Source organism: Mchenga conophoros, linkage group LG4 (genome assembly GCF_057382185.1).
Source record: "Mchenga conophoros isolate Kocher_MC1m ecotype Shallow Benthic linkage group LG4, M_conophoros_male_GT1.1, whole genome shotgun sequence".
In the NCBI taxonomy this organism is placed as follows: domain Eukaryota; kingdom Metazoa; phylum Chordata; class Actinopteri; order Cichliformes; family Cichlidae; genus Mchenga; species Mchenga conophoros.
This window is the reverse complement of record NC_140529.1, coordinates 21,708,193-21,724,736: the sequence shown is the minus strand read 5'-3', so window position 1 is coordinate 21,724,736 and position 16,544 is coordinate 21,708,193. Positions and strand designations below refer to the sequence as shown.

The 16,544-nt window shown below is 39.9% G+C and overlaps 1 protein-coding gene across 1 annotated transcript; it reads right to left on the bottom strand.

Annotated features, from left to right (window-relative positions):
* Positions 1 to 6,987: 6,987 nt before the first annotated feature.
* On the bottom strand, positions 6,988 to 10,759 carry LOC146575997 (interferon-induced protein 44-like). The gene is made up of 9 exons (XM_085270960.1): positions 10,743 to 10,759; positions 10,127 to 10,172; positions 9,665 to 9,703; positions 9,513 to 9,546; positions 9,122 to 9,320; positions 8,588 to 8,734; positions 8,166 to 8,337; positions 7,965 to 8,065; positions 6,988 to 7,840 (listed from the first exon to the last, which is right to left on the bottom strand). Exons 3-9 carry the CDS (start codon positions 9,699 to 9,701, stop codon positions 7,670 to 7,672), a joined length of 861 nt encoding a protein of 286 aa, XP_085127086.1. The 5' UTR covers positions 9,702 to 9,703; positions 10,127 to 10,172; positions 10,743 to 10,759; the 3' UTR covers positions 6,988 to 7,669.
* Between the last annotated feature and the right edge of the window lie 5,785 nt (positions 10,760 to 16,544).

Sequence of the window (16,544 nt, the reverse complement as noted above, 5' to 3'; positions counted from 1 at the left end):
ACCACAGTACGTCAGGCTGAAGGACATCACGTCTGACACTGTGGTCAGCAGCACAGGAGCACCACAGGGAACTGTGCTGTCCCCTCTTCTCTTCACCCTGTACACCTCTGACTTCTGCTACAACTCTGAATTATGCCACATTCAGAAGTTTGCAGATGACACGGCCATCATGGGGTGTATCTGGGATGATCAGGAAGAGGAGTACAGAAGTCTGGTGAGGAACTTTGTCGCATGGAGTCACACAAACCACCTGCAACTCAACACCTCAAAGACTAAGGAACTGGTTGTGGACTTCGGGAGGTCCAGAGAAGGCCCACTGCCGGTTCAGATAGAGGGGGAGGAGGTGGAGGTGGTCAACAAGTACAAGTACCTCGGGCTGTGGGTGGACAATAAACTGGACTGGTCATGCAACACAGAGCACCTGTATAAAAAAGCCCAAAGCCGACTGTACTTCCTCAGGAGGCTGAGGTCTTTTAACATCTGCAGGAAGCTCCTGAGGATGTTTTACCAGTCGGTGGTTGCTGGAGTACTTTTCTATGCTGTGGTGTGCTGGGGGAGCAGCACAGCAAAGAAGGACTCATCCAGGCTGGAGAAACTGATCAGGAAGGCTAGCTCTGTGGTCGGCATGAAGCTGGACACTCTGGTGACAGTGGCAGAGAAAAGGACATTAAAGAAACTGCTGGACATTATGGACAATGCTGGGCATCCTCTGCACACGGCCATTAACAACCAGAAGAGTCTGTTCAGTGACAGGTTGCTTCTCCCCAAGACAAGAACTAACAGACTTAAAAACTCCTTTGTCCCACACGCCATCAGACTGTTTAACTCCTCTCTGGAGGGGAGAGGGAGGGGAAACAGGAAACAGGAGGACAAAGGAGGGGGGAACAACTAAGCTGTAGTGCCTCTTCACCTCACTGTACAATACCTTGTGCAATACTTTTTGTAAATAGTCAACAGTGCAATAGACTCAATACTTGAAATGTGCAATTCACTTGTATTTTTATTTTGTATTCCTATTTATTCTATTTATCCCCTTTGTATACTTTATTTATATTTGTCTCTGTATTTATATATATGTGTGTGTGTGTGTGTGTGTGTGTGTGTGTGTGTGTGTGTGTGTGTGTGTGTGTGTGTGTGTGTGTGTGTGTGTGTGTGTGTGTGTGTATATATAACAATTCTGTAACTGTAACTTCGGTCGTTGCTGTGCTTTTTTTGGAAGTCGAATTTCCCAGAGGAACCCACCCGAGGGATTAATAAAGTTCTATCTTATCTTATCTTATCTTATCTTATCTTATCTTATCTTATCTTAAAATGAATCCTAAAAGAAATGGGCAGCCAGTGAAGTGAAGCTAAAACAGGGGAAATGTGCTCAAACTTTCGAGTGCCTGTTAAAAGACGAGCTGCGGCATTTTGCACCCTCTGTAGATGACTAATATATAATGCACTGACCCCAATATAAACATACAACAGAGCAGCATGACGTTGAAGATAAGGACAGGGCATAAACAGGCAATAAGAGTGAGAGAACAAATACACAGAATATACAGTATATACACAGATTACACAGTTTTGAAATTAAAGTGACTGCACTGAAAAAAAGGGACTGGCCATCTCTTGGATTTATGTAAGCATCTTGCATGTATTTAACACAATTGCCACATGTTTTAAAGTTAAATGTAACTACATAGTGTAAAAACTACATGATGTGCAGAAAGGGTGTATTAAGTTGTTCATATCATGTTCAGGTGAAGTAAGTCAATAATATAGCAACGTTAAATCTTGTGAAACCACGCGTGATTTCATCTTGCGGGCTTTGGATCGTGGTTTAAAAAAGGCATCCTTCTCAGTCAAGTTGAGCAGCCAACTCTACGTTTTTTGGTATGTCTTGATTTTTTGAATTAATATTTACCATATTTCAGCCAAATGTACAGGGTGGGCCATTTATATGGATACACCGTAATAACATGGGAATGGTTGGTGATATTAAAGTCCTGTTTGTGGCACATTAGTATATGTGAGGGGGCAAACTCCTCAAGATGGGTGGTGACCATGGTGGCCATTTAGAAGTCGGCCATCTTGGATATTACTTTTGTTTTTTCAATAGGAAGAGGGCCATGTGACACATCAAACTTATTGGTAATGTCACAAGAAAAATAATGGTGTGCTTGGTTTCAACGTAACTTTATTCTTTCACGAGTTATTTACAAGATTCTGACCACTTATAAAATGTGTTCAATGTGCTGCCCATTGTGTTGGATTGTCAATGCAACCCTCTTCTCCCACTCTTCACACACTGATAGCAACACGGCAGGAGAAATGCCAGCACAGACATCCAGTATCCGTAGTTTCAGGTGCTGCACATCTTGTATCTTCACACCATAGACAATTGCCTTCAGATGACCCCAAAGATAAAGGTCTAAGGTGGTCAGATCAGGAGACCTTGGGGGCCACTCAACTAGCCCACGACGACGACCGTGCATGTGTGCATGCTTGCAGAAGGAACGTCAAGGCAGACAATCAGCTTTCTTTTTCTTTCTTTTTTTCTTTTGACAAGAAGTGTAGCTCATACATTGCGATAAATGTATTCTGCTACATCTGCTAATGAGAGAACATGTTTTTCATCACAAAGACTGTGATATGCAGCATCGTTAAAGTGTCACTTCAGTAATGCTGGACGGCATCGTCTTGAGCCGTCTGTTGTAGTGATTTGACACATTATAAGTAAAATTGAAGCACACAATCCCGTCGCACAACATTAACATTTATTTATATACAAAATAAAAATGCTTTTTTTCTTTTAAGCAGAAAAGAAGAAAAAAAATTGCCTCAACAAAATGGCACTTTGGGCACCCACCAGGAAAGGGGCGGGTGCTCAAACCCCTCCCGTTTTGAAGAAAGACTGGGTTTGTGCTGCTGGATTATCATCTTTAGGTTGGTGTTTAAGTGGATCAGAAAGTGCGGAACAACCTTTAAGACTTCAGTGAGAGAATTTTGTTTTTAAAGCACAAAAAAACAACAAATGTTCAAGTTACATCAACCCAACAAAACCATTCTCTGGCATTAACATCAGCACAATAACTGTTTGCTGCGAGCTTCATGCCTCCAGTAGGTGTAAAGTGTGGGTGGCTCATTTTAGTCCACTAGTAATCTTAGCTGTAGGGAAAACAGTTTGTGTGGAGAACAAAGGAGTGATATCCTTTGTTCTATTGGTACTATATGAAGTATAAAGTAACCCCTGAATATCACCAGAAGTCCCCAAAATACTGACCATTTCCAGGTTTGCAAATTGCAAATCCAAACAATGCAAAATTGTTCATTATCACAAAATATACAAAGTGTAAAGTACAAAAACTATGCAGTACAAATCTGTGAAGCAGAACTGTCGGCTTGCACACTTTTCCTCAGTTCAAAACTGCTTATATACTGTGTTTAATACTGTATGAACTGCATAACGCTGTTTGATAGTCCCAGCCAGCATGAAAAGCATTAGCATCTCTTTAGGTCTGAACCTGGTGGCTTTCCTGGTGATTGTATTCTCCTACTCCAGTATGTTCTGCTCCATCTTTAAAACCGGCATCAATGCCACCGACCGGAGGAGCAGACTGCACAGAGATGTAGCTGTGACCAGCAGGTTTTTCTTCATCGTGTTCTCTGATGCCCTCTGCTGGATTCCTATACTTTTGGTGAAAGTCCTCCCGCTGCTGGAGGTGGAGATACCTGGTAAGAAGTGAAACAGCTGCCTTATAGTATCTTAGAGGTTTTACATGGATTTTTAATATAGGTCACTGTGTTACTTTATAGAATAGTTTGCTGAAAAGCATCAGCAGTTATATTTCTCTAAATGTCAATCGCTTGTGAAATGTTTCCTTCCTCAGGATACCATCTCCAGCTGGGTTGTCATCTTCATCCTCCCCATCAACAGTGCCTTCAACCCCATCCTGTACACCTTGACCACCAGAGAGCAGGTGGAAGTTTTACTCTGTCACTGGCAGAGGAGACATACATTAAAGAAAGACGGCAAAAGCCTCACCTCGTCCAGATCTTTATGGCGACGTCACAGGGTCTGTGCTACCAGCCACCCGTTTACCTCCAGCAGGTGTCACTTATAAGCACAGAATCTCACTATGCCTGATGATGTATTTGTAGAGATACAGCATTTTGTAAGCTACTTTTTATTGTTTTACTCCATCTTTAAGAATAAAGTGTGCTTCAACAAGACTTCAACAGACGTTTGCTTGGAAATAATTAGCAGTCACTGTGCCGTCTCATCGAGCTCTGACATTTATAAAATGTGATGACAACCCCAGAAACAAACACCAACCACCCTCAGCAGATGACTGTCTCATCATACCGTTCAAGCTACGTGTTGACTTTATGTTTGCAATGAAATTTGAAATGAAACCATTTCCATTTATTCACTTATGTTCCTCCTTCTTCATAAGGTGATACAGGTACATCCTGGAGAGTCACGTAGAGGCAGACATCCACCACTGTTCACATTCACACTCACATCCAGGGTAGAATCACCAAATATCCTAAAATCAATATATTTGGTCCCAGATAGTGGTTTTACAGCTTTTTTTCTACTGATAAAGACCTGGCTCCCCCCCCCTAATTTCCAGTGAAAACATAACTTTTCTTGGAAATTAACAAAAACCATCTTTTTTAATGTCTGGGCAATGAGCTACCTAAGCTTTTTATGTAATTTTACACATTTATTTCTTACTATCGAAGCCCCAAAAGTCATTCTGTCAGATTTATTTTATTTATTAGCATTTCTTTATCATGTAGAAAGAGATGCACAATTTAAATTGCACTTCTTAGTAATCTGTTATATAGGAGGGAATAAATGTGCAGTTAACTTCTTTAAACCGATAGAAAAGGGAGTTTCAGTTAAGATGAAAGTGAGCTATATGTGGCCCATGATGTAAAATGTGTTTTTCATCCCTGCCTTAAAATTCCTTAAGTCAATCAAGAAAAGTGTTTAGATGACTCTTGTAAAATGCACACATAGATCCTAACCCATCACTGTGGTGAACCTTTTATGAAATTTAGAAGCTGTGGGACAAACACAGGGGGACTGGCAAATACCAGTGACACAATATTAATGAATCACATATTTTTATATACAGATTAGAAAAATATTTCTAATCAATTTAAATGAAGAATGAAGTAATACATTTATTCAATTTAAAAGCATAATAAGTAATGTTTTTTGTGTCGTATGTTGAGGACTTTGTATTTTTTGTATTTCTAGCTTCATTTTTGTTTTAGATGTTTTAGGTTGTATGGTTGATAGTGTAGCAAGATTACTTTTGTAAAAGACACTCTGTTATCAATGGGAGTTCTTGGTAAAAAAAAAAAAAAGGTAATAATAATCATGATCCAAAAATGAAGGTGTTTCACCTCCATATTACAGGGAGTGCAATATTATTAGGCAATTGAGTATTTTGTCCACATCATCCTCTTCATGTTGTCTTACTCCAAGCTGTATAGGCTCGAAAGCCTACTACCAATTAAGCATATTAGGTGATGTGCATCTCTGTAATGAGAAGGGGTGTGGTCTAATGACATCAACACCCTATATCAGGTGTGCATAATTATTAGGCAATGTCCTTTCCTTTGGCAAAATGGGTCAAAAGAAGGACTTGACAGGCTCAGAAAAGTCAAAAATAGTGAGATATCTTGCAGAGGGATGCAGCAGTCTCAAAATTACAAAGCTTCTGAAGCGTGATCATCGAACAATCAAGCGTTTCATTCAAAATAGTCAACAGGGTCGCAAGAAGCGTGTGGAAAAACCAAGGCGCAAAATAACTGCCCATGAACTGAGAAAAGTCAAGCGTGCAGCTGCCAAGATGCCACTTGCCACCAGTTTGGCCATATTTCAGAGCTGCAACATCACTGGAGTGCCCAAAAGCACAAGGTGTGCAATACTCAGAGACATGGCCAAGGTAAGAAAGGCTGAAAGACGACCACCACTGAACAAGACACACAAGCTGAAACGTCAAGACTGGGCCAAGAAATATCTCAAGACTGGTTTTTCTAAAACTACTTCCAAAAAAATTCAGCTTTGATATTACTGAGTTTTTTGGGTTCATTGAGAACATGGTTGTTGTTCAATAATAAAATTATTCCTCAAAAATACAACTTGCCTAATAATTCTGCACTCCCTGTAAAATCACACTTCGTGCACAGCTCTCTCTCTCTGTACTTCAACAACAGTTTCCCGTCTAAAAATCTGTTTTCTTCATTATTCGCTTGCTTGTTACGCACAAGTCTACCGTTGTTTACAGCGCTGTCGGCCGCTGTTTTTTTTCCCTTTTACTTACTTCCAAAAAGAAAACCTAATTTCTGCAGTTCAATAGGCTTCTGAACAAATTTAAACTTTTTAAAATTATGCAAAATGCAAAAAGCTTAACTGTGTCTCTAATAAAACCGCTGTAACTTCAGAGGTGATGTTCATATGTTGATTAATGGTTTTCTTTCGTTTTTGATGTGCTAGAATAGAATAGAATATTTTTTTATAAAATCCCAGGCCAGGAAAACCTTCATGTTTTTCTGTGTTTTATCTTCAGCTACTTTGACACAAAGGCATCTGCTGTGATGCTCACACCTTTGATAAAGTCTTGCGAGTGTCAGCTTCCTTTTTATAGATACAAAAATATGTTAATGTACTGATCTGAATTATAATATTTCTGACTGTCTGAGGCAAAATTTCCCAGATTCAAATCAAATTGAATCGAATCGAATCGAATCAAATCAAATTGAATCGAATCGTGGATCAAATCGATTCGAGACCTTGTGAATCGGAATCAAATCGATTCGAGAAATCAGTGACGATACCCAGCCCTAATTTAAATAACCTTTATCAGATTTGATGGTTTTGTTACAGACTTCTCAAAAAGTGTTTTGCTTTTCTTTCACAAATGTGGGGATTCAATTGTGTTAAAATGTACAAAACAGTGATGTCATGTTCTGTGACGAGGACCCAGGCACAGAGAGACTTGATGCATTTAAGAATCTTATGATTTAATAAAGAAATTTGCAGACTTGCACAGAGATGGTAAAATTATGATGACTGATAACGGAGACGAAGACAACAGACGATGAGGACAGGGAGGAACAGGGGTTTAAATGCACCAAAGTGACAGTCAGAGAGAACTCGGGACAACATTTAAGGATGCAGGGACTGACAGAGACAGGTTTATCTTGCCTGGCTGGGCAGCTCTCTGGGTGCTCAGCACCCCCAAAGCTCTGATCCTAGAATTGCCCCTGAATTTCAGTACCGTCCCGGTGCTGGTAATTTTTCTTATACAGTTGAGGCCTTATCTCTGTACCATTAGTTAATTCCAGAGGTCTTCAAGTTATTTTTTTTTGCCCTTTAAGCAAACAGTATTATTAAAGTACTTCATGACTGGGCCAAGTGTCCTCTTTTTGGAAATCAAAATATGGTCATCCTAGTATAATATGAAAGCAGTATAGTTTTCTTACACAATTACATGTCTGTTCAAAGGTTGATAGATACAAGAGCAAAACACAAAAACTGAAAGCCAAGTCTACAAAGCAGGGTAAATGCTTTAGCCAAGGAAATGAGAATCAGCATGCAAAGAATTACTCTGACATTCTTGTTCAGACCCAAAAGTCATTTTAACACAACAATAAACAAGGTTCAGCAGGTCTGCAGTTTGTTAACGTAGTCCTCTCCAAAGTCGATCATCTGCTTCAGAGCAGCCAGTATCAGTGTGTCGATGTCATCATCTGTTTGGATCTCAGAGTGGTAGTTCTTGACAGGAAAGATGCAGTACAGTGGAATACCTGATGTCACACTCACTATCTCCATCTAAATTTCAACAGTTTAACATTTGTTAGCATTTATTTTACTTAAAATTTACTTGAATTAAACTGTTGGTAAAAAATAAATAAATATTCCAGCTAAATACTGAAAATTACCACTAGAAAAGTACCTGTTCCTTCAACCAGGTGCTCTTATACACATTTCGTATATTTTTTTTGACTTCTGGACAGGCTTCATCAATTTTGGTGAGAATTGCCATTTGGGGAATTCCTGTCAATACACAGAATATTAAAGAATATCAGAGTTGGTGATGTTTGTCAGCTTATTTAATTCAATTTGGGTTTATCCTATAACCACGCTTGGCTCTTACCCATGTCCCTGGCTGCAAGTCTGACAGTCCTCATCTGTTTTATTATATCATCACTCATAAGTTTTATTTTGTTGGCATCGATCACAGACACTAAAACATGAACTTTGTCATTTAGAGTGGGCTCCTTGTTGTACTTATGATCATGTTCGGATAAGGAAGATTGAGGATTGAACTGGAAAACAATGAAGTTAATTAAACTAAACAAGTATACGCAAATGTTTCACACACACATATACACATATGTATGTATATACATATGTGTATGTATGTATATATATATATATATATATATATACACACACGTGTTTTTGGAAATCTAACTTTTAAATACACCGTATGTGTTATTTAAAGGCATAATTAAATTGTGTCATTGGATACACCATCAAATAGTGTCTGCAAAAATGCCTTAAACTTCATGATACCGTGTAACCATCCTTCACGTGCCCCTTCATGGCCAGTATGATGTCTTCCACCATAACTCCTGTGTCCTTCTCAAGGCCCATGATGTCAGTGAAGGCAAAAGGATAAAAAGTTCCTGGTCCTCCTTTTTGGATTTTGAAAGTTTCATACTGTAAAACAAAAGGTTTTAACGGTTCTGATAACAAGGTCACCTAATCACTGAAGACTACAAAGCTGGTTTCTGGTTTAGTATAAGGCTGATATCTGTGAGAACAACTATGGAGAAAAGTAAAGTGAAACTAAACTTCAGACAAAGATTCAAGAAGCAAAAAATAAAAAAACCCCATCTGTCACGCAAGAGCAGACCACATCCTAAGACCTCTAAGTGCTAATCTTTACTGTGCTCTAGTGGAAAAACAAGAGACCTTGGTTCTACGTGCAGCTTTATAGCTGTTTAGTTTCAGTCCCCTAGTTTTGTTACAAATTGCATGACTTTTGTTTAACAAATTGCACAAAATACATGAGCTTGACTAAACCATACTAGGATTAAAACATACTTTTTTAGTGAAGCTCTTTCCAGAAGTTGCATCTGCCAAAGCATTTGCGGCCATTCTGCCTTGTAAAAGAGCATCAACTGAGTTGATGAAGCTGGACTTGCCGGCACCAACGGGTCCATGAAGAAGAATTCTGAGGTGCTGGAGCTCAGAGTTATGAGGCTGGTAATTATTTATGCTCTGGAGATCACTGGTTTTGCCACTGTTCAAAGAAGAATATTTATGAAGTTAAAGTCAAGAAAGTGAAACTGATAGTGGTGCAGATACAGTGGTGAGACTATGCTATGAACACCAATGAGAATGGGAAATTCAGCTGACAGCAACCGATTTTTGCAAGTAGATGATTTAAGACGTTTACGTGGCAACAAAAGCACATTAAGAGTCAAATACTCACGTCCACCCCATTTTCCTCCATTCTTCACTTAAAGCTGAAAACATGCACAGAATTGACAAAAAAACTGAAAATACATTTTAAAGAAAGCAATGACTGATAATACGTAATTCTTTCTGATCTGTTTGACTTTATTGTGTTATGTATTATCTTACTCGGAGTGTTTACAGGTCGAGACTTTTTTCCTCCCATTGCTGTAAAACATTATAGCACAATAATACATCCATACATATGCATTGAAACATTTAGAACATAACACTCTTTGCCCAAAATCATTTGTGTCGTATTGTACTGTGTTGTGCTGCTCTACTCCCATGTTCTGGACCAGAAAACAGGGTTTGATCTTTCGTTTCACTCTATAATACTGAAGTCATTTTTGTACGAAGGTTTGAACTTTGAGAGCGTTTAAACAAGAGAGAAACGTGAAAATGTTGATGCCTGTCTGATAAAAGTGTATAAAGCATGGACTGAGGGATTTTACAGCCTTAAAACATCTATAATAATTGTAAAAAATAAAGTTCGCTACTTCGCGGATTTCACCTATCGTGGGTTATTATTAGAACGTAACACCTGCGATAAACGAGGGAACACTGTAATTTCATAAAATCATTACTCACCTACAAAGAAAGTCTAATATTGTTTTCTTTTGTCTTTAAAATTTCACTGGAAAATAGAAAATAGAAATAAAAGGTTGAGAGAGAAAGAAAGGAAGCAATTTTAGGTAGCACCACCAAATATAACTAAATAACAATAATAAATTACACTGTTGTGAAAAAATTACAAATACGACAGAGGTGCTCATCACTGTTATATGTTCAAGTGCATAGTGTGGAGCATGTCATAAGGCCTTGAGGCAATTAGATGTAAAACACAATATTTATGAATTTTTTAATTTGTAAATTGGTCATATTTGACCCGAATAGGACAGAATATTTGGTATACATATTCAGTAATGCGCATACATTCTTACATATATTTATTCTTATAATTCTCATATTCCTATTCTTATATTTTGCCTTGTTCTTGTGTTTCTTGTATTTTGCACACGTCTGTTGCTGTTGAAAAATGAAACATTTTTAGGTAGCACCACCAATTGTAACTGAATAACAATAATCAATTACATTGTTATGAAAAAAAATACAAATGTATAAAAAGGAATAGAAAGACTAGAAAGAAAATGTAACTTCATTGAAATGCAAAGAATAATGTCAAAGTTATTCTGAAAGTCATTACCTTCTCCTGTGTGGCTCTGGACTGTCTGACTGCAGTGGGGGCAGACAGAGCTCATTTATACTGTTCTTGCTACTTTCACCTTTCTTATCATAATTTTACTTTTACTTTCTTTTTTATTGATGTTGACTCAGTTTACTGTATACCACATTACTTGACTTCACATCACTGGAACTTTCATTACTTTTCACTTAAGATAAGATAACATGAGATGAGATAAGATGAGATAAGATATCTCATTTTATCTCATCTCATGTCATCTTTTCTTAGCTCATTTTATCTTAAGATAAGATAAGATAACATGAGATGAGATGAGATAAGATTAGATTAGATTAGATTAGACTTTGATTCCACAACGCTGAAATTGCGTTACCCCAGCTCAGGTACAGATGGCAGATGATAAATAAAAAAATACAAATAAAATACAAACAAATACAAAATAAGTAAGATAATAAACTATATACAACGGTAGCATACACAGAATGTGATTATTGATAGAGGGTTGTGGAACTATGCAAGACATAAATAAAAGTATTCTACCACTGCTATTACTATGTAAGTAATAGATGTCTACAAATATCTATAAGTATAGACATGTGCATGCACACAAGACGTCCATACTAAATATACATATGCATACATACACATACACATATATCTATACCTGCACACGTCCATACATATAAAAGGTGCATGTGCATGAAGTATCACCATGGATATGCAAGGGAGCGGTCTCTTCGCTGTAACTTCCTTTTGCACGTTTAGAAACCACAAGTTTCTGCTCTTCTGCTCTTCTGCACCTATAGAGCAACTTGAGAAGAGGTTGCGCCATGTATGGTGTGACAGGAGATGACACACACACAGACACACTTGCTCACATACGCTTGCCTTGTCACGTATTTAGCTGAACTGTGTGTAAGCCAGTGGTTTGGACGTGCTTGACAGGCTGTCATACGTGGTTTACCAACCTGTTCTCACTCCCGACGCATAAAATACTGACGATTTGTCACGTCCCTTAACTTCTCAACGGAACAGGGTGCTCGCCTGGTACCCTATCAACCCATCCGGGGAGCCGTCACGGTCCCAGCTCCAAACCCAGGCCCCGACTTGGTCTCGGAGACGGCTGGGGGACCCGTAACACATATTTGACGACAGTGTCGCCTTCTCCAACGCCTCATAGGCCTTGTTATGGACACACAGGTTGCTGAGGAAAGCTAACCACTCAGGTGGGGGCTGTGCGGCATGTTGGGAGCGGCTAGTTGTCTCCCATCATGTCTCGGGAGCACGTGTTGCCAGTTAAGATGTAAAACTGTGTATCTGCCAGAGGTGGGTCGAGTATTCAAAAATTGTACTCAAGTAAGAGTAGCATTACTGTAAAATATTATTACTCAAGTAAAAGTGAAAAGTAGTCATCAAAAAAGTCACTCAAGTAAGAGTAAAAAAGTAGTTGCTGAAAAGACTACTCAAGTAGTGAGTAACTAATGTCCAATTTTTTTTTTAAATAAATGCTATCAGACAAACAAAAATAAAAAAATATACACATTTTAGTATTTTCAAATAGAATATGTGTAAAAACATCAACAAAATAAGGCACAACAATTCTAATTTCAGTTTTTCACAACATAAAGCCTTTTTAACCAATATCTACAGTCAATAATATAAATATAAACAGTGCAAACCATTTCCAGTGACAAGATATGCTGTAAACTTTATATTCATTTTTGCTCCAAATGGCACAGCAGCCTTAGAAAAAACATTAGAACAAGGCAATTTCAACATATGTAAATACAAGGCAGCTCAGTTTACCATAAATTGTATGGGTGTGCGTCTATTTCTGCATATTTAGCAAAAATGTGCCATTTCTTCACTCAGTGAAGTGATGGTTAAGCTTCAGCAGCAGTTTGCTCTCAAGGTTCTTTCTGTGAAGCTGTAACTATTTACTGTTTAACTTTTTGTGCAAAACACATTGCTAGTATTAACTGAACTCCCAAAACAGAGCTACCCAAATCACTTAAATTACACAGTTGAAAGCACATGTTTATTGTTTGTGTATTTATACACAACTACTCATATATATTCAAATAATCAAAAAATAAAAAAAGTTCATTTTCCTTTTACTACCACACACCAAATCCGGTCCGTGGTACTTCCTGGCTTGTTCAGCCACTAGGTAACAAAAGCTCAACACTGCCAATAGCATCCTGGAGCACTTCCGTTGTGTTTTGGAGTTTGTACATGTTTTTGTTAGGATGCCTGGGTCGTTGACCCAGGGTATTTGAGTTTCTTATATTATTTATACTTTCTAGTCTTTGGTTTCTTTGAGTTCTGTCTTATGGTTTATGTCTCTGTCTTCTTTAGTTGCTCTGTCTCCCCTATCACCTGTATCCCCTTGTCTAGTTCACGTCTCTGTGTATCCTTAGTTCCTATATCCCCGTGTTCAGTCAGTGTTTGTGTCTGCCCTGGTCCCACGTCTCTGTTCCCTCTGTGGTGCCTGCCTGGGAGTCTGTGTTATGTTTCCTGTTTTACTTTGAAAGTCCATGTCTGATGTTAATGTGTCTGGTTTTGCTTCCCCTTGTCTCGTTAGGCCTGATTTGCCCCAGCTGTGTTTCCCTCCTGTTACCCATTCCCTGATTGCTCCTTCTGTGTATTTAAGCCCTGTGTTTCTCTGTGTCTGTGTCGTGATCTACTGTTTACTTTGCTGTGTGTTTTGTCAATCCGCCAGTGTTAGTTTATTTTTGCCCTTTTTCCCCAGTTATGTTATGTTTGAGTTCAGCATTAAAGCTGTTTTGGTTTAAGTTCTGTCTCCGGAGTCTGCACCTTGGGTCCTATTCCTGCCTGCACACAGCCACACCTAACAGAAGATCGCGACCAGAACATGGGCCCAGCAGACTCCGTGTGGTATCGGCGACCCGCAGTTTCTGCCTTCCTCAAGGAGAGCGTGAGGCAGGAGGCTGGGCATGCCCAGGAGCTCCAGTCACCTTTCTATGGGTCACGTTTGGCTTTGGGAGGGCCCCGCAGCCTCCAAACTGCCATGGCTATGGCCGAGCCAGCGCCTATGCCTCGGGCGATCAGGTTGAGCACGTGCTCAATCTCTCCAGTCGCTACACCTCCGCCTTTACCCCTGGATTACCAGTCCGACAAGAGGGTTAAGCGGCGGAGGAAGAAAGATTATGTGACGCCGGACGTTAGACTCACTCCACTGCAGTCCTTTGCTCTGTTTTTGGGACTGCAGCGTTCTGAGCTTCATAAACTCTCTGATTCCTCATCGCAGCCCGGTCCGTTGGAGGATTTACAGCCCAGTTTGCCACCCCCCACTTCCCGGAGGAGGCGACGCTCACACCGTCACCACTCTTTTTCTGCGGAGCAACTCCCGGTGGTGAGTTATGATTGCTTTCGTTCCTCTGAGCTGGAAAAAAACAATCATATGAACACTGCTAAGACTGAGACTGTTAAGACTGTTAGACGTGGTGGTGGTAGGAAGCTAAAAAACATTTTAGAGGAGTCTGTGTTTACTGAGCCTGCTCCTTCGCACCATTGTGTTCCTGCTCCCAGGGCAGCTCGGGCCCAGCATCCCCCTGCACCTGTTTCAGTGTTTCAGGTGAGGGAGGCTGAGGTCCAGCTGGTCCCTGCTCTGGTGTCTAGGCTGGCTGAGCCTCTGCCTGTCGCTGCACCCGTACCAGCTCCTCGGGTGGGGACAGCAGCTGCCTAGCCGTTGACGGTGCCTGTCCCGGCTCCCAGGGTGAGGATGACCGGGAACCAGTTAGCTCCGGCACCTGTACCTTCTCCTCGGGTGGGAGTGGCTGGTGTTCAGCAGGTACCCGCACCTGTTTCTGGGGGGGGGGGGGGGGTACTGTTAGGATGCCTGGGTCGTTGACCCAGGGTATTTGAGTTTCTTATATTATTTATACTTTCTAGTCTTTGGTTTCTTTGAGTTCTGTCTTATGGTTTATGTCTCTGTCTTCTTTAGTTGCTCTGTCTCCCCTATCACCTGTATCCCCTTGTCTAGTTCACGTCTCTGTGTATCCTTAGTTCCTATATCCCCGTGTTCAGTCAGTGTTTGTGTCTGCCCTGGTCCCACGTCTCTGTTCCCTCTGTGGTGCCTGCCTGGGAGTCTGTGTTAGGTTTCCTGTTTTACTTTGAAAGTCCATGTCTGATGTTAATGTGTCTGGTTTTGCTTCCCCTTGTCTCGTTAGGCCTGATTTGCCCCAGCTGTGTTTCCCTCCTGTTACCCATTCCCTGATTGCTCCTGTGTATTTAAGCCCTGTGTTTCTCTGTGTCCGTGTCGATCTACTGTTTACTTTGCTGTGTGTGTTTTGTCAATCTGCCAGTGTTAGTTTATTTTTGACCTTTTTCCCCAGTTATGTTATGTTTGAGTTCAGCATTAAAGCTGTTTTGGTTTAAGTTCTGTCTCCGGAGTCTGCACCTTGGGTCCTATTCCTGCCTGCACACAGCCACACCTAACAGTTTTGGAGGTTTCACGTGCTTCTGTATTTGTACGTGCTTCTGTATTTGTACGTGCTTCTGTATTTGTACGTGCTTCTGTATTTGTACGTGCTTCTGTATTTGTACGTGCTTTTGTATTTGTACGTGCTTTGTCTCTAGGGGCCACTGTAAATATACTTTTATTTATTCACTCCAGATAAAATGTAATAAACAAATTATATAATACAAAAAAACAACTATTCACATTTTAACTTTTAACTATTTAAATTTTAAGCTTTTTCCTTTTAAGCAAATTTAAAGTGAAACAACACAAAACACTGCAAACCACAACACAATTAAATATAAATTAAAATATGAAAACAAAAAGAACATGCATATTCTCTGTCATATGGGCCCGCATGAATAAACTTTCTGAATCCTTTATCATCTGCAACTGATAATAGTTGTGGATGATTACTATACCTTTCTAATGTGACGTTGTTGTCCCTGGCTCTTTCTCTCTGCTCTGTTCCTGTGCTACTGCCAGTGTAACTACCGCCCCTCCCCCCCCGCTGCTCGCTCATGTGCGAAGTGAAGCCAAAATAAGTGTCATAGAGAGGGTGAGAGAGTTAAAAAAAAAAAAAAAAAAAAAAAAAAAATACATGGCTCCCAATAAGGAGCCGGCTCGCGTCGTTCACTTCAAAGATTCGGCTCTAAGAGCCGATTCGTTCGCGACCGACACATCACTAGTTGATAACTTTTTCATTAAGTTAAGACCTGATTTGTTTGAAATTCATAGCCAGTGCTCTGACACAGAGCCATCAACCTCCGAACGCAGAAAGAGCATAGAGTATCCAGAAAACACATATGCTGCGATAAATGCACTGCTCTAGTGTCCCCTCTCAGTGCCTTTCAGCGGCACGCAGCAGCAAACAGGTTGTCAGAGGCCGAGATGATGATTAAGTTTAACATTGTCTACAATATTGCCAAAGAGTGCCACTTTAAGCACTGTAAGCCCACGCACTTTTCCAGTAACTCACCTTTCTTGTAGAACTGTGCTTTAAATACAGAACTTTGTGTTGATAAGATTGTTAGTTAATCGTTTACAAATAAATATTGTCTGTATGGACAGCAATTAAAAAAAAAAAGTGAACATGTAAAACTTTTGTGCTGGTGCAGCTAAGAAAAAAAGCGCACCAGTGTAACCCTGGCAAAAAGTTAGTCTAGAGCCCTGGCATTTGTAACCCTTTTCTGGAAAATTTCTCTCCATAGTACTTTGCATGGTATGTCACTCATCTTTTATGTGTATGTAGAAACGTATATAGGCAGACCTATGTTTTTTATTTTACTAATGCACAGCTGGGGAATTACCCAGAATCTTAT

Excerpts from the sequence above, each read along its gene's own strand:
- LOC146575997 (XM_085270960.1), bottom strand. The coding sequence starts at position 9,701 with ATGGGAGGAAAAAAGTCTCGACCTGTAAACACTCCGA. Across the intron at positions 9,321-9,512 it reads TGGAGGAAAATGGGGTGGAC|TGGCAAAACCAGTGATCTCC; the intron begins GTGAGTATTTGA and ends TTCTTTGAACAG. Across the intron at positions 8,338-8,587 it reads ACGTGAAGGATGGTTACACG|TTCAATCCTCAATCTTCCTT; the intron begins GTATCATGAAGT and ends ATTGTTTTCCAG.